Source organism: Schistocerca americana, chromosome 6 (assembly GCF_021461395.2).
Source record: "Schistocerca americana isolate TAMUIC-IGC-003095 chromosome 6, iqSchAmer2.1, whole genome shotgun sequence".
NCBI lineage: Eukaryota > Metazoa > Arthropoda > Insecta > Orthoptera > Acrididae > Schistocerca > Schistocerca americana.
In genome coordinates this window covers 296,660,060-296,687,974 of record NC_060124.1, presented here as the reverse complement: position 1 = coordinate 296,687,974, position 27,915 = coordinate 296,660,060, and the positions used below count along the sequence as shown (strand labels likewise).

Here is a 27,915-nt window from a genome sequence, read left to right as displayed (position 1 = left end):
AGATAATCATAATGCAGAAACATTTTTGTCCTCTACTTTGTAATATTTGTACCTTGGCAATCCACCAAATTCCCATTCTGCACAAATGTATGGTCCAGGCCGTATCAGCAAAAGAAGATTAGCTTCATAAACCTTTTGAATAAATAAATCCAGATCCAAAAATGGAGAGAATTCTCTGTCTCCATCTCCAAAGTCGTAAACACCTTCTTCAGGCTCATGTAAGTTCCAGGGTACATATCTGAAAAGCATACTGATAATTAGATAATCTAAATCTCACAGTAAGAAAATGTGACATATGTATATAGCAAAAATAAAGTGAATAACAGAAAGGTTAAAATGCAAGCACATACAATTTAAAAGTGGTCCCATGAACTGTATAAATGAATATCTGAGATTTCAAAAAATTTGTCTGTTTTAATAAGGAGCTGCGAGATGTGTTATGAGCTTAGCAAGTGGTATATTTTTCATTGTCCAACCAGGATGAGGCTGACTGAAATCCAGACAGTAAATACATGTAGGACCATCATTTTCAGTGCTTTGAGGAAACCATGAGGTCAGGTGACACAATACTGTCAATTGAATTTCAAACCCTGCTGGATACTTTTAGCAACTACTCCACTCTCAGAATTTATATGTGTTTAACAGAATTTTACGTGAGTTATTGTACAAGAGGTAAATTATTTCCTGAAGAGTTGGGAAAACATTCTGTCAGTTTTTGGCTCTTACCCACATAAGTTTACTTGTGAGCTGCAGCTCGCTGATAGTTATTAACATTTCTCAAAGCAATCTACCAACATAAACCTCTTGCCTTTTCTCAATCCTAACAATACAACTAGAACTGTGAGATTCTAGCAAACAGCAACAAAAATAACGGGCAGCATGTGGCATGTGAATGATGAAACCTTTTTAAATACTACTATCTTTCATTCAATTTGCTTACATTAAAACTAAAGGTCATTCATGTGTCACAGCCAAATATTCACCTAAAGGAGCTTGCAAACTAACTGAATGAATTACTCTCTCTTTATAAAACAAAATCTTTGATTTTTATGTTGTACAATATGTCACACCACAAATGTGCCATACAGTAATGCAGAAAGAATCAGAATGTAAATTAAAAAACAAAAATAACTGCCAAAATCTACTTCTCTATAATATACTAATAATTAAATCTAATGTATCTGCTATAATATATGGGTACTGGAAAAGGCTATAAATGAATAGATGATGTGTTACGTGCAGTTTTACCATCTGGTATGCTTAAAAATATCACTTTCCTTTATGCTTGTTGACCAGTAATAATAAGCGGTAAATATTACAGGAGTTGAAACAGTTTTTGCTATATGTATCTGTTGAACAAAATAACTCCCTATGAAGCATCTATTCTTATGGTCCTCACAGACATTTAAAGGCAAAGAAAATATGTGGAAATAAGGCATCAAAAGAAATTTTTTTAGAGATATGCCAACAAGAGTGAAAAAAGATAAAATTTAACTCTGGAAAGTCATATATTAGTTCAGCTGGTGACAAAGTATGGGTAAAAGTGTGCTAAAATCATTAGAAGCAAGATGGGTATCATCATGCATGACATACAGTCATAGTTCATTAATTCAGTAAAATTTGTTCCATCATTTGCCTCCATATTGTGATATCTACTAATACAAACCATGAATTTTATTTACAATGTTTCATTATTGTATGTCAAATGAACAAGAAATTTGTTTTTCAAATTTCAGAATGCTGGTCCTGGAGCTGCTAAAACAATGTATCTCCTGAAGACCAACAGAACCTCGATCTTAGAATCCGGAATATTGGACGAATAAAGCCAAAGAAATATTTCTTCTTGGTTATTTCCAGAAAAAGTGGTAAAGTAAAAACAAGCAGAGACAAAGATAAAGAATCATGGTGCTCATAGTCTTACACTAAATCTACAGAAAACATGTCTCAGTCTGTATGCAGACTATTTATTTTGAAGTTTCTCCAAATTTTAGACAAACAGTTCAGGGCAATACAAAATGGAATTTAAGATGGAAATTTGTCATGAGAGACATAAGAGGAAAACATGACAATATTCGAAGATAGTTATGAAATGACCCTGACACTTTTACCATGCATACCACACAAAACATGAAACTACTCCAATACAAGCAGAAAGTATTTTGAGAATTCAGATCTCATCGGAAACAACATAGGTGGATCAAAAAGGAAATAGGGCATTTTACCTTTCATGTGTAATTTCAAACAGGAGAAGCAACATTTTAAAGACAGAGTGTTTTTTTGTGGGTTTGTATGTCCAACAGATATTTGTTAGCTCTTTCTTCAGTTCAAAAAATAAACAACCTGCCATTATGAAACATGGGGTTTATAAGTTCATCTGCGAAGAGTGTGAGCCCTGCTATGTAGGACAGACTGGGTGGTCACTCTCTACCATGCTCAGAGAAAACCATAGAAGTTGGTGATTAAAGAAGCCAGATTCATCCTTTGCTGAACTTTACTTAAATCAGAATCACAAATAGATGATATATGAAGAAGCTATATGAAGAAGTCCTGCACACAGAAGGAAAAGGTGCAAAGAAATATTAGAAATTAAAAAAATGAAAAACAGTGGTTTTTATCACCACATTTATGTTGAATGAGTAGACTCGCTTCAATTATTCATGTCTTTTAGATAATGTTACGACTTCAAAATAGGAGGGAAACCCTGGTGCCTTCATTCATAAACAGATAATAACATAGATACCTATTGTGTTTATCTTTGCTTGTTTGCCACTTTCGGGACCAGCTGTGTACTGGAAAATGGGCTTGCAACCACAAACCTAGGTCATACAAAAATATAAAACTTTTGTGAGACATTGCAAGAAACTGCTTTGATTAGTTAATACATTCACCTACATCTACATGGATACTCTGCAAATCAAATTTACGTACCTACCAGAGAATTCATTGAACCACATTCGCAATAATTCTCTATTATTTCATTCTCAAACAGTGCACGCATAAAACAAATACCTTTATCTGTCTGTGTGAGCTCTGATTTGCCTTATTTTATTATGATGAACATTTTGTTTTGATCTTCTGATGACTTTACTAGACAATAATGGACAGAATCATCTGCCAACAACCTAAGACAGCAAATGCCAGAAATCACTTCTGTTTTACTCAATTACTTTCCTTCAGTTACTACAAACTGTGACCTCCTAACAGGAAATCATGAACCCAGTCACATAACTGAGATGATATTCCATAATCACGTGATTTGATTACAAGCTGCTTGTGAAGCACAATGTTAAAAACCTTCTGGAAATCTACAAATACAGAATCAACTTGAAGACACTTGTCAATAGCACTCAACAATTCATGTGAATAAAGAGCTACTTGTGTTTCATAAGAATGATGTTTTGTAAATTTGTGTTGATGGTATGTCAATAGATCATTCTCTTTGATGTAATTCACAATGTTTGAACTCAATACATGTTTCAAAATCCTGCTACATATCAATGTTAATTATATGGGCCTGTAATTTAGTGGATTGCTCCTATTACCTTTCTTGAATATTGATGAGACCAGTGCAACTTTATAGTCTTTGGATACAGATCCGTCATTGAGTGAGTGTTTGCGTATGATTGTCAAGTATTGACCTATTGCATCAGCATACTCTGAAAGGAACCAAATTAGTATATAGTCTGGACTGGAAGACTTGCTTTAATTAAGTTATTTAAGTTGCTTCATTAATCCAAGGACATCTACTTCTAAGTTACTCATGTTGGTAGCTGTTCTTGATTTCAATTCTGGAATATTTACTTAATCTTCTTTAGTGAAGGAATTTTAGAAGGCTATGTTTAGCAACTCTCTTTTAGTAGCACTGTCATTAACAGTATTTCCATTGCTATCGTGCAGAGAAGGCATCGATTGTGTCCTGCCACTAGCATACTTCAATATGGCCAGACTCTCTTTGGATTTTCTGTCAGGTTTCAAGACAAAGTTTCATTGTGGAAAATATTATAATCATCTCACATTGAAGTCTGCACTAAATTTGAGTTTCCATAATAGACCACCAATATTGGGGATTTTTAAGCAACAAATACCAGACAAACAGAAGCTATATATTAAAAATGAGGAAGCAGTCGCTTTTCTAAAAACAGAAGCTTTCTTACTAATTTACTTGAGTAAATTTAAGTGATGTTAGCATGAATATCACTAAGCAGTATAGCAATAGTTTATTATTAGTACAGTATACATTAAGTTTCTATGATGTCTTTGCCTTATATTAATGTTTATATTGACTCATTCCATATCACTTCTTGTTTGGACCTATGTAACACACTGAATGAGTGAGTGAATTAATTATTTAGTTTGTGCCCATTAATTTCAATTCTGATATCTACTGCTAATTACTGCTGACTTTAACTTTCACAATATGAGTTTTCTGGTAAAAGTGCAGCTATACAGTTTACTACAAATAATTAGTAGTTTAGCAATTTTGTCTGCATGGTGTAGCTTCAGCATCAGATTAATGTAGTTATGTCAGCACTCAACATTACACATTTCTTTGTTGACAATCATTTGAAGCCTAAGAACAATCATATATGTACATAAAAAAACAACTGAATTGTTCATTTACTACCATCTTGCTCTAGATGAGATAATAAGCCCTAACCTCCTTTCTTTTTTGGAGGAGTATACCAAGTACAGAACCAAGTTGAACATATTTCATGTTCCACCAGACTGAATCTGTCTGCAATTATGTTACATCTACTATACCAAAACTGAATGTTATTTGTGTGTTTGTTCCACTCTTTCTGGTTTAATATTGGTCCACAACAGGTTTGCTTTTTTTTGGGGGGGCTTTTATTTTATTTTATTTTATTTTATTTTTTTTTTTTTGTTGTACCTAGTAGGCACCTTATGGAGAAGCCAGTGTTACAACTATCTTCCATAATAATTTAAATGGTGGATCCTGATACACAAAATAACACATTCTACTCAAAAGATGAAAACCAGTATTCTCCTGACATATGTAAGTTAGACAGAGAAACCACTTAGAAATAAACTTACGTTTCAACAGCAACCAGTCCCATAGCACTAATTTTGGCTATTCTGTCTTCCCAGTAAGAAGGATGCACTCGGAAATAGTGTAGTGCACCACTGAATATAGTGAGGTTCTTGTTGTTCAGGTGGAAGCCATCAGCATCTGCCACAAGCCCAGAATCTATTGATGAGCCTTGGTAGTACTGGAGAACTGGCTGCAGCTCTTCATCTGATATAAGTGTAAATATTGCTCAGTTAGTATATCAATAAAATATCAAATAAAGGGTACTTGTTACTGCTACAATACTTACATCTGAAAATTTCTGTTATTAATTTTTACATTCTGTTAAAAAATATCATTATGAATTTTCTGGGATAGAATTTGATTATTTCTAACCTGCCAACCATCTCAGTGTTCCACTGAAGCTCATCAAGCCACATAATTATTGGGAGTGCCATAATCGCATCACAGATAAGAGTTCTTAATGTTTTATCTTTAGGTTTTATTTGCTTACCCCTTTTGCAGGTCTTGGGGGGGATATACTTCCCACTAAATGTGATTTTTTACAGCATTAAGCATTGTACCACTTCTGTACACTCCTGGCATCTAGTGGCAGTCTGCTGCATTAGCTGTAGTTTCTGCTTGTTGCAGAATATAGCCTTCCGGACTGTGGTAAGTATATATCCCACCAAACAATGGTGTTTTAATGGTTATTAGAAAGTATGGTGACCACCAATGTAGTCTCTGGAAGAGACTTGGGAAATATACTTACCACAAAATTAATGTGTTATTTGTGGTCACTGGGAAGCATATTTACCACCAACTTAGAGGTGTCCGAAAGCTTTGGGGATACATTTTACCGCCTCTGTCTATGCCTGACAGCTTATGGTAGTTCTCTGCAACATGTGTGTGAAAACTGCTACAACAATCAGTTTCTATTTGTTGTGGGATTATTACTGTTATCTGAAAACATTTTTCACTTCTGCAATATACATTATTGTGACCTTTTAGCAGCTCATACCTTTATTGCATGATAAAGTTTCAAGGCTTATTTTCACATTGTGGTAAGTAAACTTCAATATCAGTAACAAATATTTTTTTAAATAAAGTAAAAGAAAACATGAAAGAAAAACAGAAAACACTTCTTTTTTATATGTACTGGCAACACATAACAGCATACAAAAGGGAAGTGGGAAATCCATTTACCACCAGTTTTAATACCTTCCAAAGGTACCATGGTGATATATGCACCACCAAAATTTTTGGTCCTAAATCACAAAAACAAAATTATCAAAAATAAATAGAGTCAGTTGATCATATTTGTAATACGACAGCAAAAAATTATCTTCACAGAGATTCTACAAAAAGTGCTCCCAGGAAAGAATAAAACTGTCAGTCAAATCAAAGTGTTTCAGTGATTCAAATTGGATGACAGTGTGTTTTGTAAGGCACTTACTATTTTAAGATAATGAAGTGAAAAAGTTAATCTGAAAGGTAAATGGCAATCTTGAAGCAACTAAGACCACTGCTACCTGATATTTCTGTGCAAGAACCAAAGCAACACATGGGAGGCATGATGATAAATAAACAGATGTGTGTAATTTAATTAAATGTACTATGTGAAATATTAGACTTTATGTCCCAAATGTTACTCAGCCAAATTTCATTGAAATTGATACACTCTTTGTGTAAGTTCAGAGTAATATTTCCTATGTATGTAAACTAATCTCTATAAGAATCAAATCTATCTTTTTTTGGTGTGGTTTGTTTCCTAATGTTGAATTTTTAAATTCAGTATTTCAAAAGTACTGAGCTGAGATTGAATACTGTAAAAGTAGGAGCCATAATGATAATAACGTTGGTAAAGTCAATGTCAACACTGGACAAAGGAGTGATATCATGTCATCTTTTCATATGAGTTGCCTGTTGTGCATTCAGTATCACAAATGACACATCTGTATGTGGAGGATCTGAGAAGACTGAATGTTGCCAAACTGCAATCACCGTCATCATCATATGGACACAGCGCCTATAATGGGAATATGGGATTCACTCAGTAAACAACAGCATCAGCTCTGGTTTGTGAAGCCAGTGATTTGAACAGCATGTTAAGGCCAGTGGTTGTGTTGTATTTCATGGCCTCCATAATGTTATCTTTCAATGAGATAACACAAGACCCATGTTGTCCTGACCTACTTCCATACTGGTGGTGTTTGCCTGTTGTCCTGCCATGCATGTTCTGCGGATCTTTTCCTCACTGAAAACATTTGGCCACATGTTGCTGAGAAACTTACATGTCACCACTCACCAACCATTGTAATTGATGTACTCTGGTGCAGAGGTGCATGAATGTGGAATGATGTAGTCATATCTGCCTCCCAAGCTTAGTTTGGCTCTGTATTCACCCAGGTTAGAGCCATTGTTGCTGCTGCCTGAAGTGTAATCTCTGTGTATTAAATTTTGCCCACTATGTATCCTCACATCAGCTACAAAATTTATCAACTATTTTTCTACTGTAGTGTATACACACAATAAGTAAAATTTAGTTATTTTGAATCCCTCCATGCATTGCAAATTTAATGACTAGGAGTACATTTGTTCCTTTCTTGAGGAAGAGACGGACAGGCTGGGGAGAGTTAAGGAGATGAATACATCACTCAGATCCCAGGATGTGAGAGACACACCTGTTATTTTATTTCATGTCAGAGACTTACGCATGGAGTGAATTTTTTTTTTAATGTTCTCAGCTTTCATTGGTTTTGAACTTTGGCTTTTTCCAACATGTCAATCACAGAAATAAATTTTAACTGATAAGACCAGAAGAAATAGGGGCTACAAGGTGGAGGAGGTTGGTTCGTATTTGAATTAGGGTGTTGTTGCTACATTTTTAGCAGAATAATTTTGTGCTGGAACAAATTTTGAGGGAAATGATAAATTTGATAACAGAAAAAAATGTTGAAAATCTAGATGTGACTTGTATGAATAAGGAAAGTGATGAGGCAGATAATTTATGTAATGAATATGTAGAAGCTGAAGATTCTATCATTCAAGTAAGGAAGGGAGAGGAAGATATATAATATTTTCTTGTTTTGAAAAAAAAAAGGCTTCTATTTATTTAATTACTTATTTATTTATTTTGATCCATCATTGAGAATTTTTATGCAATCAGTGTCATCATAGGGAGTTTACATATGTTATATAATTACATTTTGTTGGCATAGTTACAGTATACACACTAATAATCATACAAGGTGCATAAAATATACATTAGAGAATAATTTCTTAATTTTACAGCAAGTAGAAAATAATACATGGACGTATAAATAAGCTAATGACATACTAAGGTAAATGCAACATAGTTTTCAGTTAGAAATAATTTAGTATCTCAGGTCATATTTATCACAGTTTTGAAGTTCTGAAATGTTGTAGAAAGCCTTTTCTTTCAATCATTTTTCAGTTTTGTTTTAAAGTTATTACATGGAACATGGTGCACATGCACAGTAAAATATTAAGTAATTTTGTGCCCAGGTTTTCGTAACTAGACTGTGTTTTCTTTAATCTGGTTGTGGGCATATGTGTCTGTTTTATTTTCCTAGTTTTATGTTGGTATACAGCATCCCCGTGCTTGTTTAAGTTTTCTTTAATCTTTAGAAGGCAACACTGTATGAAAATTATGTGACTGATAGCACTTTTTAAGTTTTTTCTGCAGGAGGTTTACTAACGAATGTTGTGTCATCAGCATAAAGTACAGATTTACAGGGCATGTTACTGGGAGGATCATTCATAAATATTATAAACTGTAAACTATAATTTTCATAATATTGTTACTTTCCATCCTGAATATTCCATTGTTGACCTGTTAGCCTTTTTGTGAACGGGGTTGACAACTGTTCTTTTTAGACACACAGGAAAATGGCCTCTTTCATACATCCATTTTATTAGTGTACGAAAGGGTTTGATATGAGATCCACTATTTTTTCATCACAAAATTTGCTAAGTCATAAATGTTCTCAGATTTTGAATTTCTAAGCTTTGCTATTGATTTAACCATCTCACATACTTGTATTTGTGTCTACTTGAAAATTGTCACAGTGTTTGCACATTTTTGAAGAAACTGATTGCCAGAAATGTGATCTAGATAAGGAGCATACATTGAACTGGAAATATTCTGATCAGAAGTTGGAGTGGTACTGGGGTTTGCTGCCTTGACTAAAAATTGATTAAATTCATCTGTGGTGATATTGATAATGCTTGTGCTTCTTTTTATCAAAGGAATGTTTACTTCTTTTGAAAAGAAATTCAATATTGATTTGTCAGTTAAATTACAGGGGAGAGTGACACTAAGTAATAAATGTAGAATTATGTATGGTATGGTACTGTGAAATAAAATGTACAACAGCATGTTTTAGCTAGGGTAACAAAACCACCAGATAAAGTAGTGAGCAACCATAAGACAACAAAAGTGACGGACAAACATTTGTATCTCAGAGATTTGTTTTTATCTGTTAAATGATATGTAGATCCCATGTTGTGTTTTGTAATATGATTTAATTTGTATTTTATTAATTTGATGATTCTGTGATTATGCAGTGTAGTATGTTACGTCAGGATATGAACTGAACCACGGTACGTTTTAAGTTGTTGTTGCATATTATTTGAATTTACTCAAGGATTGGAATATATAAAACTGTATCATTTGTTGATGAATGTGTTGCCCCCAAGGAGACTAGCACTCTTTGTGAGTTGTGCACTTAGTGAGGGCATGGTTCAAATACGTGTAGTGCCAACTTCCTTGTTTCATTCTTCTGTGCTATGTTCTTGCATCCTTATATCTATCTGTAAAGCTATGTTCTGTCTACTTTTACCTGTCTCCTTGCATGTGGTCAATGATTTTAGATATATAGTAATATCACTCTATATTCCAGAAAGAAAATATCAGTGAATGAATGTTACACAAGTATGCTGCTGACACTACTTTTAGAGCTTGCAGTAGCATATCGGAAGATCTGGAGGGAAGTGCTAATTGGAACATTCAAAATGCTAACAGATACTTCAGTGTCAATAATCCGTTTACAAATGAAAGCAAAACAAATTCCATTTAGATAAATGTTTGTAGAACAATCCAGACAACGTTTTAGACTCAGGCTTGGAAACTTGTTTCTGCTGAGATAAAGTTAGTGTTCAGACACACCACATTTAAGTGCTCCTTTACAAAAGAGGATCTTGGAGCACTGCTCTAGTTCAATTCTTGCACCAATGTAAAGATGATGACATAGATAATAGTGATAGTGGCAATGACAAAGAGTTGAAATCTGTAAAATAGAACTACCTGATGTTTTCAGAATCCATGATGATTGGAATGGAAGAGGTCATTTTGTTTGAGATCCATCATTGATTTTCGGTTGTGGAAATCTGGATGTTCATCAACACATCATGTTCCATAAGTTCCACCATGACAGAGAACCTTTTAGGGATGTGGATCATGTCAAATTATTTGCTAGCAGATAGAACAACCACTGCTGACTACAGTACTTCCATAAAGTGTATTAACAACAAGTTATAACATAATCCAGAAGTGAGTGACAGTGGGCCTATGCATAGTATGTTAGCAATCCTGCATATAGGTCAACACAGTGAGAGAGATTTTTGAGTGTAAAGTGGGCAGAAATGAGCTTTTTGGTAAACTTATCCACATGCGTGTTCCACTTCAATTTATTATTCATCTGACTGGCCAGGAACTCCATATATGAAACTGTATAATATGAGTTTTCACAAGGTTAAGTCTGCTGCTGGCTGTGAACTAGTTGTAAACCCTGTCTATTATTCTGCTGACAGTCTCTGGAATCAATGTGTTTGGGCTGGTTATCAATATACTAGTGTCACCAGAAAATACTACAGCTTTTTAAGAGTCCAACAGTGTCCCTGGTAAATCATTTTTTTAGACCAAGAACAGTAGTATACCAATCAATGAACCTTATGGCATGTCCAATCTGAATTTAATCTTTTTTCTGTTGTTTCATTTGCTAATGTGGCCCTGTATCTCGTTGCATGCTACATTCTCAAACATCTCTGAGAACTATGAAAGGAGTAAGATCGATCTACAATTAGAGGTCAGTCACTTATCTCCACTTTTGTATATTGGTATATACAAGAGCCATTTAAGAAATTAAGCCATCAGCACACAGCTGGTTGAAAGTGCAAGCTTACATGAGAAAACATCAGTTCTCACACATCTTTCATAGCGATTATGTCAAGTAATGTTGGCTAGAGATGGGCAGAGTCATTCTATTTATAGAAACATTCCTTTAGAGACAGTTCTTCTTAATGAAGGTGGAGCAAAAGGGGTAGTGGGGCAGAACAGGATATAGCTCTTATCTCCACAGTAAGTGGTGCAATCTGTATGAATCTTTCAGTACATTGACATCACATGGCTGTCTCCTGCCACACAACAGTTTGTCACCATTCCTTTCATGTGTTTGTGTTATTTTTGGCACTGCCTGAAGTGTACCTTATGAGATTCTTATTCCCATACATTCCTTAAAATATTTGAATTACGTTTGCTGTCAAGACCTCAAAACTGTAAAAATGATGCTTGTGGCGGAAAATGGGTGTGGTCTAATGGGTAGTATTGCATTCTGCCCTACTTCATATGTGATTACATTTTATTTATTCTGATGGATCCTTTTTGCAGTTCTCTGCTTCAGAATGATAAGAACATATGAAAGGAAGACCGAAGGCGACAGTTGTGCAATGTATTCATGGAAGAACCAGTTCAGGCTGCTGTGAATAGCTCTATGGGATGCAAAAGGGCAATGTCACATGACCCAAACAACACTGGAGTGTCACGTTAAGAAAAGAAGGGAGAACCCGGCGTAAAAAATGGGATGTTGTATATGTATTGTTAATGAGGAGCAGGAAAGAGAACTTGTGCAGTGTCTGACGAAAATAAAAGCTCAGTTTCTTGGACTTACTCTTGAAGAGCTGCGTGAGCTTGTATTCAAGTTAGCCAAGCATAATAATCTCCCTCATACATTTCACAACGGAATAGCAGGTAAGACTAATTTATGCCTAAGACCCAGTGGTGAACACATATGGTGGGCTTGCAGGGCACCCCCCTCCCGCACCCCTTGCGGGGTTGCCCACATTTCCACCTGCACTGCCCCCACCAGTCAGCCCGCATGCTATTCGTTTGTTTCTTTCATCAGTAGACTCGACTGAATTGAATTATTGAGTAGTTGTACTTTTCTATGTAGCACGCTCATCATCGAATTTTATACGTATCGGTCTGGCACATACATAGCTAACATATTTCGTGACATTATTCTGTCTGGCATTTTTTCGAGAAATGTCGCGTATATTCTACTGTTTTCTTGCACAGACAACCTTCGATATGTAGCATTATATATACGGACTATTCACCGAATAGGAAGCTAGTTTATATACAGAAGCAGAAATGTTAAGATTGAAGAATGACTAAGTAAAAGTCCTTGTTGTCAAGTGCAAGTGTGAAGATTAGTCAAGAGTGAGAGTGATCAGTTGACTGTGAAGTATTAATAATAGCAATTCATAGTAATTTCTCAATGGTTTCCCATACCTAACTCGATGATGGCGTCCTCTTGGGTAAAGTATTCCGGAGGTAAAATAGTCCCCCATTCGGATCTCCGGTTGGGGACTACTCAGGAGGACGTCGTTATCAGGAGAAAGACAACTGGCCTTCTACGGATCAGAGTGTGGAATGTCAGATCCCTTAATTGGGCAGGTAGGTCAGAAAATTTTAAAAGGGAAATGGATAGGTTAAAGTTAGATATAGTGGGAATTAGTGAAGTTCAGTGGCAGGAGGAACAAGACTTTTGGTCAGGTGAATACAAGATTATAAATACAAAATCAAATAGGGGTAATGCAGGAGTAGGTTTAATAATGAATAAAAAAATAAGAGTGCGGGTAAGTTACTACAAACAGCATAGTGAACGCATTATTGTGGCCAAGATAGACACGAAGCCCATGCCTACTACAGTAGTACAAATTTATATGCCAACTAGCTCTGTAGATGATGAAGAAATTGATGAAATGTATGATGAGATAAAAGAAATTATTCAGGTAGTGGAGGGAGATGAAAATTTAATAGTCATGGGTGACTGGAATTCGAGAGTAGGAAAAGGGAGAGAAGGAAACATAGTAGGTGAATATGGATTGGGAGTAAGGAATGAAAGAGGAAGCCGTCTGGTAGAATTTTGCACAGAGCATAAATTAATCATAGCTAACACTTGGCTAGGGAATCATGAAAGAAGGTTGCATACATGGAAGAACCCTGGAGATACTAAAAGGTATCAGATAGATTATATAATGGTAAGACAGAGATTTAGGAACCAGGTTTTAAATTGTAAGACATTTCCAGGGGATGATGTGGACTCTGACCACAATCTATTGGTTATGAACTGTAGATTAAAACTGAAGAAACTACAAAAAGGTGGTAATTTAAGGAGATGGGACCTTGATAAACTGACTAAACCAGAGGTTGTAGAGAGTTTCAGGGAGAGCATAAGGGAACAATGTACAGGAATGGGGGAAGCAAATACAGTAGAAGAAGAATGGGTAGCTCTGAGGGATGAAGTAGTGCAGGCAGCAAACGATCAAGTAGGTAAAAAGATGAGGGCTGGTAGAAATCCTTGGGTAACAGAAGAAATATTGAATTTAATTGATGAAAGGAGAAAATATAAAAATGCAGGAAATGAAGCAGGCAAAAAGGAATACAAACGTCTCAAAAATGAGATCAACAGAAAGCGCAAAACCGCTAAGCAGGAATGGCTAGAGGAGAAATGTAAGGATGTAGAGGCTTATCTCACTAGGGGTAAGATAGATACTGCCTACAGGAAAATTAAAGAGACCTTTGGAGAAAAGAGAACCGCTTGTATGAATATCAAGAGCTCAGATGGAAACCCAGTTCTAAGCAAAGAAGGGAAAGCAGAAAGGTGGAAGGAGTATATAGAGGGTCTATACAAGGGCGATGTACTTGAGGACAGTATTATGGAAATGGAAGAGAGTGTAGATGAAGATGAAATGGGAGATACGATACTGCGCCAAAAGTTTGACAGAGCACTGAAAGACCTGAGTCGAAACAAGGCCCTGGGAGTAGAAAACATTCCATTAGAACTACTGACGGCCTTGGGAGAGCCAGTCATGACAAAACTCTACCACCTTGCGAACAAGATGTATGAGACAGGGAAATACCCTCAGACTTCAAGAAGAATATAATAATTCCAATCCCAAAAAAAAAGGTGTTGACAGATGTGAAAATTACCGAACTATCAGTTTAATAAGTCACAGCTGCAAAATACTAACGCAAATTCTTTGCAGATGAATAGAAAAACTGGTAGAAGTTGACCTCGGGAAAAATCAGTTTGGATTCCGTAGAAATGTTGGAACACGTGAGGTAATACTGCCCTTATGCCTTTTCTTAGAAGAATGATTAAGGAAAGGCAAACCTACGTTTCTAACATTTGTAGACTTAGAGAAAGCTTTTGACAATGTTGACTGAAATACTCTCTTTCAAATTCTAAAGGTGGCAGGGGTAAAATACAGGGAGCGAAAGGCTATTTACAATTTGTACAGAAAGCAGATGGCAGTTATAAGAGACGAGGAAAAGGAAGCAGTGGCTGGGAAGAGAGTGAGACATGGTTGTAGCTTATCCCCGATGTTATTCAATCTGTATATTGAGCAAGCAGTAAAGGAAACAAAAGAAAAATTCGGAGTAGGTATTAAAATCCATGGAGAAGAAATAAAAACCTTGAGGTTTGCCGATGACATTGTAATTCTATCAGAGACAGCAAAGGACTTGGAAGAGCAGTTGAACGGAATGGACAGTGTTTTGAAAGGAGGATATGAGATGAACATCAACAAAAGCAAAACGAGGATCATGGAATGTAGTCGAATTAAGTCTGGTGATACTGAGGGAATTAGATTAGGAAATGAGACACTAAAGTAGTAAAGGAGTTTTGCTATTTGGGTAGCAAAATAACTGATGATGGTTGAAGTAGAGAGGATATAAAATGTAGACTGGCAATGGCAAGGAAAGCGTTGCTGAAGAAGAGGAATTTATTAACATCGAGTATAGATTTAAGTGTCAGGAAATCGTTTCTGAAAGTATTTGTATGGAATGTAGCCATGTATGGAAGTTAAACATGGACGATAAATAGTTTGGACAAGAAGAGTATAGAAGCTTTCGAAATGTGGTGCTACAGAAGAATGCTGAAGATTAGATGGGTAGATCATGTAACTAATGAGAAGGTATTGAGTAGAATTGAGGAGGAGAGGAGTTTGTGGCACAACTCGACCAGAAGAAGGGATCGGTTGGTAGGACATGTTCTGAGGCATCGAGGGATCACAAGTTTAGCATTGGAGGGCAGCGTGGAGGGTAGAACTCGTAGAGGGAAACCAAGAGATGAATACACTAAGCAAATTCAGAAGGATGTAGGTTGCAGTAAATACTGGGAGATGAAGAAGCTTGCACAGTATAGAGCAGCATGGAGAGCTGCATCAAATCAGTCTCAGGACTGAAGACCACAACAACAACAACAACAACTCGTAATATGAGTTAGGTATGGGAAACTATTGATGTGTATATCTCCGATAACAGTGACTTTCGAGAAGATTCCTAAAAACGCAATGTTACTGTATAGGCCCTCTATTGAATGCACTAGAAAGGAACGGAATCGCCAATAAAAGTTTCACACACATAAATTGCCAGATGATGTCAATGTCATCATTGGAAACTCGCTATTCGCACTCCATAAAAGTCTGGAAGCGAACATTCTGGCAGTGAATGTTCTCAAAACAACCGAGCCACATATGTAAGGGAACCAGAGTCGCTGCCAGTCGCTGCCAGGTAGTCAGTTTGAAAACTACAATCGTCGCGATAACCTGGAAGTGATAAAAAGTGAACAACTGCGATTATTGGCTATTACCATAGTCTAACATAACTGTGCCATTACCGCGGACTTCAGTCAGTGTTGTGCTTAATGATATTATAAATACGTGTAGTGTGACCATGTGTTCAAAAATCAAATGGCTCTGAGCACTATGGGACTTAACATCTATGGTCATCAGTCCCCTAGAACTTAGAACTACTTAAACCTAACTAACCTAAGGACAGCACACAACACCAGTCATCACGAGGCAGAGAAAATCCCTGACCCCACCGGGAATTGAACCCGGGAACCCGGGCGTGGGAAGCGAGAACGCTACCGCACGACCACGAGTTGCGGACTGACCATGTGTGTTTTAGTGCTAAGTGTACTAGTGTTGCATTTTACAGTGTGAATAAAGTGTTTATTCGAGAATAATTGGCATCTAATTTACCTGCCTCGCAACGATATAATAAAATGGATCGTTATGTAATAAGAAAAAGAAAAGTAGAAACGTCTGAAGATTCCGGTAAGCCATTCATCTGCAAAAACATCACCAGATTATAAGCAGAGCTCAGCACTTTGTCGAAACTCCAACAACAAAATTCATTGACTGATTCCTTTAATCCCATGGATATTGCGAATTATTTGGATACATTAGCGTCAAGAAATATTTTAGTGATGACATAAATCACAAGCTTCCCACAGCTCCAAAGATATCTGAAAAAGGTTATATCTTTCCTACTTCCGAGCACAACAAGAGGGGGTAAGTTGAACCCAGACAAGTAGATGATAATCACTTTGAACAGTATCCATGGCTGGTGTTCTCACCGGTTAAAAAGGGACTTCTTTGCATTAACTGTTCAATTTTTCTGAATAATAAAATGGTTGGAGGAAGAAATTCATTAACGCCAAGAAACTTGTGACTGAACCACTAACAAAGTTTGACAAACGCATTGGCAAAGAAGGTGACCTTGAGACCCACTCTCAACTCAAGTACCACGTTGGAGCGTCAACAGATGCAAAATTATTTTTGGCGACACGAGACAACCGCGAACTGTAGGTTATAAATCAATTGTCTAGGCAGAAAATGGAAAGCATTAGGGAAAACAGAGGTCATCTTGTACCTATAATAAAAACCATCATGTTTCATGGAATGCAAAATATTCCTCAGCAGAGGCATAGAGATGATGGGAGTCCATTAGAGAACGAAAATGGTCATTAAAGTATAGCGAGTAACGAGGGAAACTTTACAACTCTTCTAAGATTTAGAATTGACACTGGAGACTTACAACTAAAACGTCGCTGTGAGACGACTAAAGTGAACGCCCCTTACATAAATAAAACAACGTATAATGAAATTATTTCATGCTGTGAAACAGTGATTTTATCGAGAGTACTGGAGGAAATCAAAGATTCTCGTTATTACAGCATAATCTTCGATAAGACTGCGGATATAGCGCACGTCGCTCAACTGAGTTTAGCTACAAGATATATTGATGGTGATGGAAAATCACTCAAAAGATTTTTGGGTTTCGTTGACATCCATAAAGACAATGATTGTAGTGGAAACATTGACGATGAACCTCTCGAGAGTCAAGATGAAGAGCATAGCGTTACTGGTGAAGTATTACGTTCTACGATTCTAAGGAGAATGGAAAGCCTTTCTCTGTCACTGGAGAATTGTATGTGTATAGGATGTGATGGCTGCTCAGTTGGTTAGGAGACCGTTTGAGGGCCTGCAATCAGCCTGTCTGTGTGCTACATACATTGGACCAACATCGGAAGGTAAGGTCTGCAGTGTGATTTCATATAATACCAGGAGAAGTCTCGTGGTTATCCCACGCATCCTGATTGTAAATCTGTACGTCAGTCTGGTGATTCGACCTGTTGTGCTGCCATTGAGGAACGGTATTCCAGGGGGTGTTTTCATCAGGATAACGCTCTCCCACACACCGCTATTGTAACTCAACAAGCTCTACAGAGCGTCGACGTGTTGCCTTGGCCTGCTCGATCGTGAGATCTGTCTCCAATCGAACGCATACGGGCCATCATCGGCCGACAATGCAAGCGTCATCCACAAAAAGGATTTACTGTTCCTGTATTGACCGACCAAGTGTAATAGGCATGGAACTCCATCCCAAAAACTCGCATCTGGCACCTGTACAACACAATTCATTCATGTTTACATGCTTGCATTCAACATTCTGGTGGTTACGCCAGCTATTAATGCACCAACATTTCCCATTTTCAATGGCTTATCACGCACTTACGGTATCCTGTGATCTTGCAATGATCTGTGATCTTAAATATGCTACCTAGTCATATGCATCCCTGAAATTTCATTGCTCTACAATAATTATTTTTTGGTGTTGCGATTTTTTTCCGTTAGCTTATATGCACAATATAATGTGGCACTTTTCTGGGAGATGTACGATGACTGTGGGTCCGCACGGATCTTTCCCACCTTTATATACGTTAGCTACCAATCAAAACAGCGCGCCGTAGCAGCTTTACATTGAAGTAGGCAAGCCGAATGCAGTGTTCGTTCCACTGCGTTGTCTGCTCCTTCCAACAGCAGGCCACATGCTAGGAAGCGATAACATACCTACATTCGTTACATCCCCCATGAAATTACGAAGTTATATTGTGTGTATAATACCATGTGGGCAACTACCGTCATGGGAGACCCGGGGTAACTTCCTAAAAGGGGCCTTCCCTCTCCTTCTTCTAACACCCCCTCCCCTGACTCGCACATCTGCATCCAATCACCCTCAGATCGTCGTCTCTTACAGCACGTTCTTATGAGATGTAAAATGTCTTGCTCTGAGTTCTACTAGTTAAGATTTTTCAAAATTTCTGTTCAGCCCACTCTTCAGACAAACAATCCTATGACCATATGCACTGCTTTCACCTATTCAGGTAACCCGTATTTAACCAGTGTAGAAAGCAAGTATTTAGTAAGTTACTTGGAGTACATCATCTTTCTGCCATTAACAGTATCAAGAAAATAAATCATTATAGTCACTGGCAAAAAGGTGATTTCTTCGAAAAACCAATTTTGTCTGTGAAGCCCAGGAACCAGAGGTTATTTTTTAAACATTTTTAGCTTGAAAATAGACGCTCAGTTTTTGCAAAAACTGTAAATTCTGTTACGTACATCATGACAGTTGTACATACATCAGGGTAGCTCAGTATCATCTCTGCCGACTGCTGTGACCGAGCGGTTCTAGGCGCTTCAGTGTGGAACTGCGCTGCTGCTACGGTCGCAGGTTCGAATCCTGCCTCGGGCATTGATGTGTGTGATGTCCTTATGTTAATTAGGTTTAAGTAGTTCTAAGTCTAGTGGACTGATGACCTCAGACGTCAAGTCCCATAGTGCTCAGAGTCATTTGAACCATTCGAGTATCATATCTGTTAAGTCTTGTTATTGCTAGATAGTATGCAGTGATTATCTTCCGCATGTCTTGCACTAAGAGGACCAGCATTAGCGAACTACCTAGAAGGATTGCTATTAGTTATTTGACAGGTAAAGTTTTTCTTCTTTGTTTTCAGTTGTACTTCTTAAGTTACTTCAGTACAGCGCCTTTATAGGTAAGTAGTGAATTATACTTATCGTACCAATGTGTTACGCTTAAAAATTTCTGTAGAAAGTATATTTAATTAAATAAAAAAGATCGAAGTAAAGAATATATGCCGCGCGGTATTAGCCGAACGGTCTCAGGCGCTGCAGTCATGGACTGTGCGGCTGGTCCCGGCGGAGGTTCGAGTCCTCCCTCGGGCATGGGTGTGTGTGTTTGTCCTTAGGATAATTTAGGTTAAGTAGTGTGTAAGCTTAGGGACTGATGACCTTAGCAGTTAAGTCCCATAAGATTTCACACACAAAAAAACGAAAGAATATATTGTAAATACAAAATAAAATTAAACTTAACTTACAAATGCAAATAAACATATAATTATACAATAACATTTTTTATCTGTGTGACTTGTACTCGGACAAAGCTCCAAACAGGTCATCAACACATACTGAGTACGAAAAAATAAAGAAAAAATGACACAAATTGCTGTAGCGATAACGAGAAAATAACATTTTTTTTTTCTCTATGACAATTTTTCAGTCAAAGCCACCATCTTTGTCAAACAAATTTGCACAAACATACGGAACACTTCCAGCACATGGACGACTAATCAATTTCTTGCACTGCACACACACAGTTTTAGTTTTGTTCGAACTTTTGCATCCTCCTATTTGGCAGGCCTTCTGTACTGGTACGGCACCTTACGTATTTCAGTGGTCACAATTAATGTATGAACCGGTCCTTTCCTTGATGGTACAGACACAGAGGAGAGTTCCTATGCTAATTTGAAAAAGAAACAATCGCCAGCTAGCTTTTTCTCCTGTTGTCTTTCTGTAAAGGATCCAGGCGTTGATTCCAGCAAAGTAAATAAGGAACTCTACGACGATGAAAAACACATATATAGGCCATTTCGGCAGCCAAACTTGACAGTGTACAGACGAGACATCTGGTCCAGAATATCAACTCAGAATTTAATAGAATTATAGAAACTCACAGTTTCAAGGAGTTTCTTTTGTGCTTGTTGATCCATTGCAATTGACTGGTGCATTGTGCTCAATAGAAGAAAATTTTTCTTGGTCTACCCCTGATAGAAAGTAATTGTTGTGTCAACAGATTTGTATAAAATAGTATCATACAAAGATACGGCAGTAGACTTTGTTGCTGGAGGAACTTCTCTTCGGGTTTCCTTTAGTGTACCCACCATGGTTGCGTTCTCCCGCTTCAGCTGCTCTGTAAGATGTTTGACTGTGAAGAACCTGTAACATGTTAGATTTCTTCCTTTCGAAGTTTAAGGTTGCACGAGACATGTAACAGTAGGCTCTGGAACAGGCATGTTAGTTGGTCTTTCACTTTGTTTACCCAAGTAAGGAAATCCATTCACCATATACTTGTTACTAGTATCTGCTGCAAGCCAGAACTTCAAATCAAATTTGTCTAGTATTGTATATAGCGGCCCGAGGTTTGCATGGACAGAGCTGCTCATCTATGGTTATAAATGCACCTGGTTTATAGTTCTGGATACAGTTGGCTACAAATGAATTCGGGGCTGGGGTCGCTGTTGCGAAGGTCTTTAGTCTTTCGGCACGTGTGTGCTTGTCATCGAATCTTAAATATCGCATGACTTCTATGAACTTATTTCTTCCCATAGTGCGAGAAAAAATGCCGGTCCCACACTTGCCACAACAGGAGTTTCAGGGTGAAATACTTTCATCCATAAACTCCATGTGTATACATTTTAGCTATGGCAGCTTCAAATTCGGCATTATCAAGTACCCATGTGTCATCTTGGAGAAGTTCTCGCACTCTAGTTTCTGTGAAGTTTTTCATGTTCTGTAGAATATTATTGTCTACCAACATTCACCACGTACTCAAGTAACTGCCTGCGACTATAAGTTTCTTAGGGTTATGCGTTAGCCCAGGCAACGAAAAAACGTTGTGACGCCCCAATCTTGCAGGACCATGCTCTGGTGCAATTCGAGTACACACAGTTCCGTATGCACTTCCGGATGCTGAGATGCTCGGCTGCGAGTACGAATTTGTGATGTCACTGGAATCGAACGTGTAAGCACTGGGTTACTCGTATGTCGTTGAACAGGTTTTGAATATTCATCTTCTGATTCTGATGATTCGCCATATTTTGGGGCTGATATTCCACGTCATCTTTGTAACCTTTGTCAATTTTATCATCCAAATCATCACATTCTAAAATCCTTCTCCTTCAGAATCTTCTTCTGGTAAAGTGTTAATGTAATTCACTAATTCTCCATCCGAAAGAAAACACTGGCGCGCCATAATGATGAGGAAGTGCGCGAAACTTCCACAAAGGACAACGTATTGAGAGAGAACAGCAACTAAAGCATGCCCACTCTTCCACTAAATAAATTACAATGTGAAGAGGGTGACGGAACGAGATCACAGAAATGAAATAAAATAATCTAAGCAAATGAAAAAAATCCATTGTTGCACCTTTACAGACACGAAACGTAAAATATATCTCAACGGTCAGAGTGACCAGCTGCGATCCCTTAAGGTAAAAATGTTTATAATTCGCTCATTTTTTATAATAGAAATTTGTCTTTTACAGAAATTGCAAACCACCAAGTCATGAAAAACAAAGTCCATAAATTAAAATGTACGCTATTTATTAAATGTTAAACAACGCTCATCGGTCAGACTGACGGGTACGGTCCTTCTGGTGTAAGAGTAAACAATAAATCGCGACGCGACGCACTTCTCAACAATACAAGCCGTTGCTTAGCATTAGTCTGAGACCAGACAGTTTAGCGAGCAGCATGAATGTGTTTCCTTCTGCAGTCAGGAAGATCTGAAGAAAACCAGGAGACGCTGTAAGAGGGCGCCACGGCAATAGCTGTCGGAAGGTAAGCCACCAATAAACAGCTGAGTTGTGCCAATCAAAACACAGGCTCAAAATCGGCTGCACATTTCTGCGGATGCACAACATAAATTATCACAGGCGTAATAAATGAAAAGCACCAGTTTGCTTTTGTTTTACAATATTACTTTTATTGTAAACCGGTTTTCGGCTTAATGTCTGAAGATGGCCATGACTTGGTGGTTGTAGAACAAAAGCAAACTGGTCCTTTTCGTTTATTATAATGTTGTTCTACCAAGAACCGACGGCAGATTCTGTTAATATCACGGGCGTATTTGTGCAACGAATATGAAAATTTTCGATAAGATAATTATATTCAGGATGGATTGATTTTGCAAACTAGCCATTACAATTGTTTATCGCGGCTTGCCTGAAACAGTTTATCTTGCCAAGTATGGATTTTATAATTATTGTAATTACAGGAAAATCGGACAGCTACAAATTATCCATTCTCGTACGAAGTATCCGAGCCAAGTGCACTTCTATATATGTTCGTATACACTGACGGAAAAAAATCGCAACAAGAAAGGGGTTGTGCAACATAAACGAATGTTGGTCGGCGTGTTTCTACATTTGAAGGATAATGTCTATTCAGATTTCGGGCTAGCTGCACAAGGATAGCGCTAGTAGCGCCTATACGAGAATAAATTAGGTCATAATCCTTCTCATACCTGGTCCATAGAAGAGAACAAGATAGACGAAGTAGAAGGAAAAATGAATATCGTCGGAGAAGGTATGAGAAGAGACAAGTTGGGCCAGATGTGCAAGATTACCTTCCTATTCCATCCTAGAATAACCAAGAATTTTATGATCACTTTCAATAAAAATAAAATGCTCACTGTCCATTACCATGTCACTACTAAGAACACAATGACCGTCCACAGCAAGCAAGAAAGCACTTCATTTCTGATCAGCAGTTGACGTCAGCGTCACTGACGGGAACAAGCGCCGCATCGAACCGTTATATCGGCGACAACCAGTCGCGCATCAGAGCTAGCCAATGCACACTCATTCACTCAGAGGCAGCGGAGTAAATACCCTCTCACACTCTCTGCACCTTACCATTGTGTGCCAATTTCTTCTCGAACACGTCTTCGATGAAACTGTACGACATCTTTGCAACACCACAGCAGCGTTGTGCAGAAAGACAATAACATGCGACTAGTCCACAAAAGAGTTGAGAATAATTCATTTAAATACAAACAAAATACAACAATACATACAAGCCATGTATGGAAGTGAAACATGGACGGTAAATAGTTTGGACAAGAAGAGAATAGAAGCTTTTGAAATGTGGTGCTACAGAAGAATGCTGAAGATTAGATGGGTAGATCACATAACTAATGATGAAGTGTTGAATAGGATTGGGGAGAAGAGAAGTTTGTGGCACAACTTGACCAGAAGAAGGGATCGGTTGGTAGGGCATGTTCTGAGGCATCAAGGGATCACCAATTTAGTATTGGAGGGCAGCGTGGAGGGTAAAAATCATAGGGGGAGACCAAGAGATGAATACACTAAGCAGATTCAGAAGGATGTAGGTTGCAGTAGGTACTGGGAGATGAAGAAGCTTGCACAGGATAGAGTAGCATGGAGAGCTGCATCAAACCAGTCTCAGGACTGAAGACCACAACAACAACAAACAAACTGAACCCCACTCGCTGGAAAACAGATATGCAAAAACATTAAAAGGAGTTTGTCATCTCGATAAACATAATTTAAATAATTTCTGCATATTTGTACCTTGTAAAGTGTTTTATTGATTTTGTTTATGTTATTATGTGTTTAAAGGTAAATTTGGTTCATTGAAATGTAATACGTAACAATTTTATGTCAAGTGTGTATAAATGTGTATATTCTTGTTATATTACTAGGTCACAGTACCAGTTCAACATGTAACAAATGTAGTTGAACTGTAATATTACGTCAGCGTATATAAATATGAATATTATTGATTATTAGTCGCAGAAATAGTCCAATAGGTACAAGATGTTAAAGAATTTGTGTTAATAATTTTAAGGTAACTATAACTTTTGCAGGTGTAGCGTAAAGCACCGAAAAGAAAGTAGAAATATGTATATGTTTATTTAAATGGAACTATGTTTAACAACAGTAAATGTTTAAGAAAGTTAAAAGGAAGTGGATTAATTTCTAATGCAATAAGTGTTATTGGTGGGGAGAATCACTAATGTCAAAACGATATCCTCAAAAAGAGAAAAACAATTTCTTCCCACGCTGTATCCGATGGCATTGGTATAAAGGGCACACATGTTTATGTTTGCTTCTGCTGCTGTCATCCATCTATTGAACTGCAACAGAAGAATATGTCGGACATATTCCGATTTCTCCACTTGGGACTCCGTTTTCTGGTGTCCAGAGCTCCACACACTACCTCCAAATGACAACATGTAAACTTAAATGGCAATAGGGAACTTCAAATAAAAATGAGGATCGATAAATAAGCCCATAGCAACCGGAATACCGACACGCAAAACAAAAACTGAATGAACTTATGACCAACCAATTCCTTGAGTGTAACGACAATGTCCATCTATCGGCTGAAGTTTCTTCAACTTGTGATGCACACAAACTTATGGTGTTGTTTTCTCATTAAAACATTTCTCAGAGACAACTTAGAAAATGGTATCCTCATGCACCGGCCGCGGTGGCCGAGCGTTTCTAGGCGCTTCAGTCCAGAACCGGGCGACTGCTACAGTCGCAGGTTCGAATCTTGCCTCGAGCATAGATGTGTGTGATGTCCTTAGGTCAGTTAGGTTTAAGTAGTTCTAAGTTCAAGGGAACTGATGACCTCACATGTTAAGTTCCATAGTGCTCAGAGACATTTGAAGCATTTTATCTTCATCCACCAACATTCAGTTTGAGAGAAAACTGCACAAACAGACTATACTGTATTTATCACTTTTTGAATTCTATATATGTTCTGATGTCATAGTTGCTTGAATTCTATGTGTCTCCAGCACGCGGGCCACCACACCCTCCCCTTACCCACCCCTCCGCCTCCTCCACCTACCCTATTGGTATGAATTTCGAATTTTGGTGGGAATTTCGAATTTTGGTGGGAATTTCTTTGTCCCAGGGCCGCGCTGACGTCCTACCCCGCCCCCAACCCTGGAATTGGAGGGAAATTAAAAATGGCAGTGCCCTTTCTGGGACTCGAACCCATGTCCTTCTGGACAGAAAGCCCAAGTACACTCCCCTACACATGGAAACTGCCCAGATACAGGAAAGGAAGGCTAGGTTGGTGTACTTTATTTATTTTGATTGGGAAACTGAAGTAAAACTCGGTCCTAATTGCGTAATTAGTCATAAAGAATGGGCCTAGTTACACAGCTATAAGCATAGTTCTACACAAGGACTGCCTAAATTCGCAATACAGCTCAAAAATTGACGACACCATACGACAGGTGCTATCCTTCTGAGAAAAAATTTCACAGTACCATGTGAAAGTAGGGACGGACGCACTCAATCTCTACCCTTTACCTACAAGCTGGCCGGAAAAAGGCTGGAGTGTAAGGTATTATATTAACTTTTTTTTGTAGGAAATATATTCAATTCAACTGATGAGATGCTTTTGTCGTCAGAGTTCGCTACAGATTGTCTGCTCGACAATCACCCTGCAGCCGAGGTAACTGAAGGCAATACATGCTACCACAACTGATGGAAAAAATGCATCACTGTTCTAATTACACTTCGAAATTGTCGTGAAAAACCCAGCGCTGGTAATGATGGTTCAAATGGCTCTGAGCACTATGGGACTTAACATCTAACGTCATCAGTCCCCTAGAATTTGTAACTACTTAAACCTAACTAACCTAAGGACATCACACAGATCCATGCCCGAGGCAGGATTCGAACCTGCGACCGTAGCAGTCGCGCGGTTCCGGACTGAAGCGCCTAGAGCCGCTCGGCCACCACGGCCGGCTGCTAGTAATGAATGCGCCGTAATGCAACACATGTACTGGAGATCAGGAAAAAATTATCATATAACACAACTACTGCAAAAACCGACCCCAAGATATTGCAGAGGGCAGCAGTTGCAGCTTTGTCCTCCTCTACGAGCGCTTATGAACTAACCAAATTGGAGGTAATCGTACCCCCTTCCATCCCTCATCCCTACTTTCCTCCCTCCCTGTTCTCACCATAGGTAGAAATAGAGGCCTGTTCTATCATGCCGCTGGTGGTCCACAAAGAGATCCTTCTGGTGGCATTGATATACAGTCCCGTCTGCAGAAAACTATCACACATAGACAAAAGACAAGAACAAGACACTTCATGAAATCTTTTAAACACATTCTCGGAAAGACTAGACCCGCCATGGAACAACAACGACTTGGAAAATAGGAAGCCCTCTGCCTAAAGTGACCGCACGCCCCATCGTAACTGGGAGCACAGTCTTCCTCAGCTGTGGCCAGAGCATCCTGCAGGGCATGAGCTCGCGGCCTCCTTGAGGCTATAACCATTCACCAACACAAAAGGGAAATGTAGCAGCACTACCCCGCCCCAAAGACCGCGCCCTGACCAGAGGACAGCTGCCTAGAACGGCCACACACACACTGGACCATCCCCCATACCACCCTACGCAAATACCCGCCATTCTGTGATGGAGAACACTTTTACTTGATGTCAATGCGTCTCTTATAATCAAGCATCTTTTAAAAAGAGAAACACAATCGTGACGATAACGAATGTCGTCATTCCTCGAAAATAGGCGCAGTCCATTTTCTTTTATGCTTATGAGCAAAATCGGTATAGTTTTTACATTACAAGATACTATTCACATCTCATTAGTTTGCAATGTCCAACGATGTGCACCGTCGCTGATTACATATGACGAAAATTCAGAAGCCTGTACACGTCTACCATTAATAAAACCGGGAAAAAACTTCACTGTTTTGCTGCAAAAACTACCGATCACTGCAGAATGTCCTCGTTATTTCGAAACCGTCATCAGAGTAACGAAAAAGCGAGAATGTAAACTCTGAAGAAAAAACATTGAGGCTACGCAATTTCTTTGAGCTTGATGAACAAATTTCATGACCTGAGAGCGGCCCTCACGCTCAGCTCAGCGACTCTAAGTAAACTGTCATTCACGTGTGTGTTACAAACATCTCAGACACATAATATAACATTAGAGAATACAATCTTTCACGCCATTGGCTCACATATGGGAAATACATAATCATTCTAGGTTCGACAACAAAAAGCTATAATTCAAAAGGACGTTGCTGTTTTGTACACTATGGCAAGTTCCGTTCTACCAATGTGACACTAATTCACATCTCTGTTTGTGAAACAAATCGTGTGAGTCTCTCTTGTAATGAATCTCCTATAAGATTTTACCACGTCTCTCTCACCCGATGTATCGAAAAAACAAATACTGTCTGCATGTTGACATCGAACATATTACATAAACACATATTGCTCCACTGGAGCACGTGGCCAGAGCTCGAAGTTGCTTGCACAGATCTGCGTAAAGTTTTGTCGACTGCACTGCAG

At 38.2% G+C, this 27,915-nt stretch overlaps 1 protein-coding gene across 1 annotated transcript in view; it reads right to left on the bottom strand.

Moving 5' to 3' along the window:
- Window positions 1-27,915, bottom strand: part of LOC124620103 (beta-galactosidase-1-like protein 2) — a 144,106-nt gene that overhangs the window by 97,126 nt on the left and 19,065 nt on the right. The window contains exons 2-3 of the mRNA XM_047146772.1: window positions 5,056-5,257; window positions 53-238 (exon numbers count right to left, since the gene is read on the bottom strand). Coding sequence (XP_047002728.1) covers window positions 53-238; window positions 5,056-5,257 — 388 coding nt within the window. The remainder of the gene's footprint in view (window positions 1-52; window positions 239-5,055; window positions 5,258-27,915) is intronic.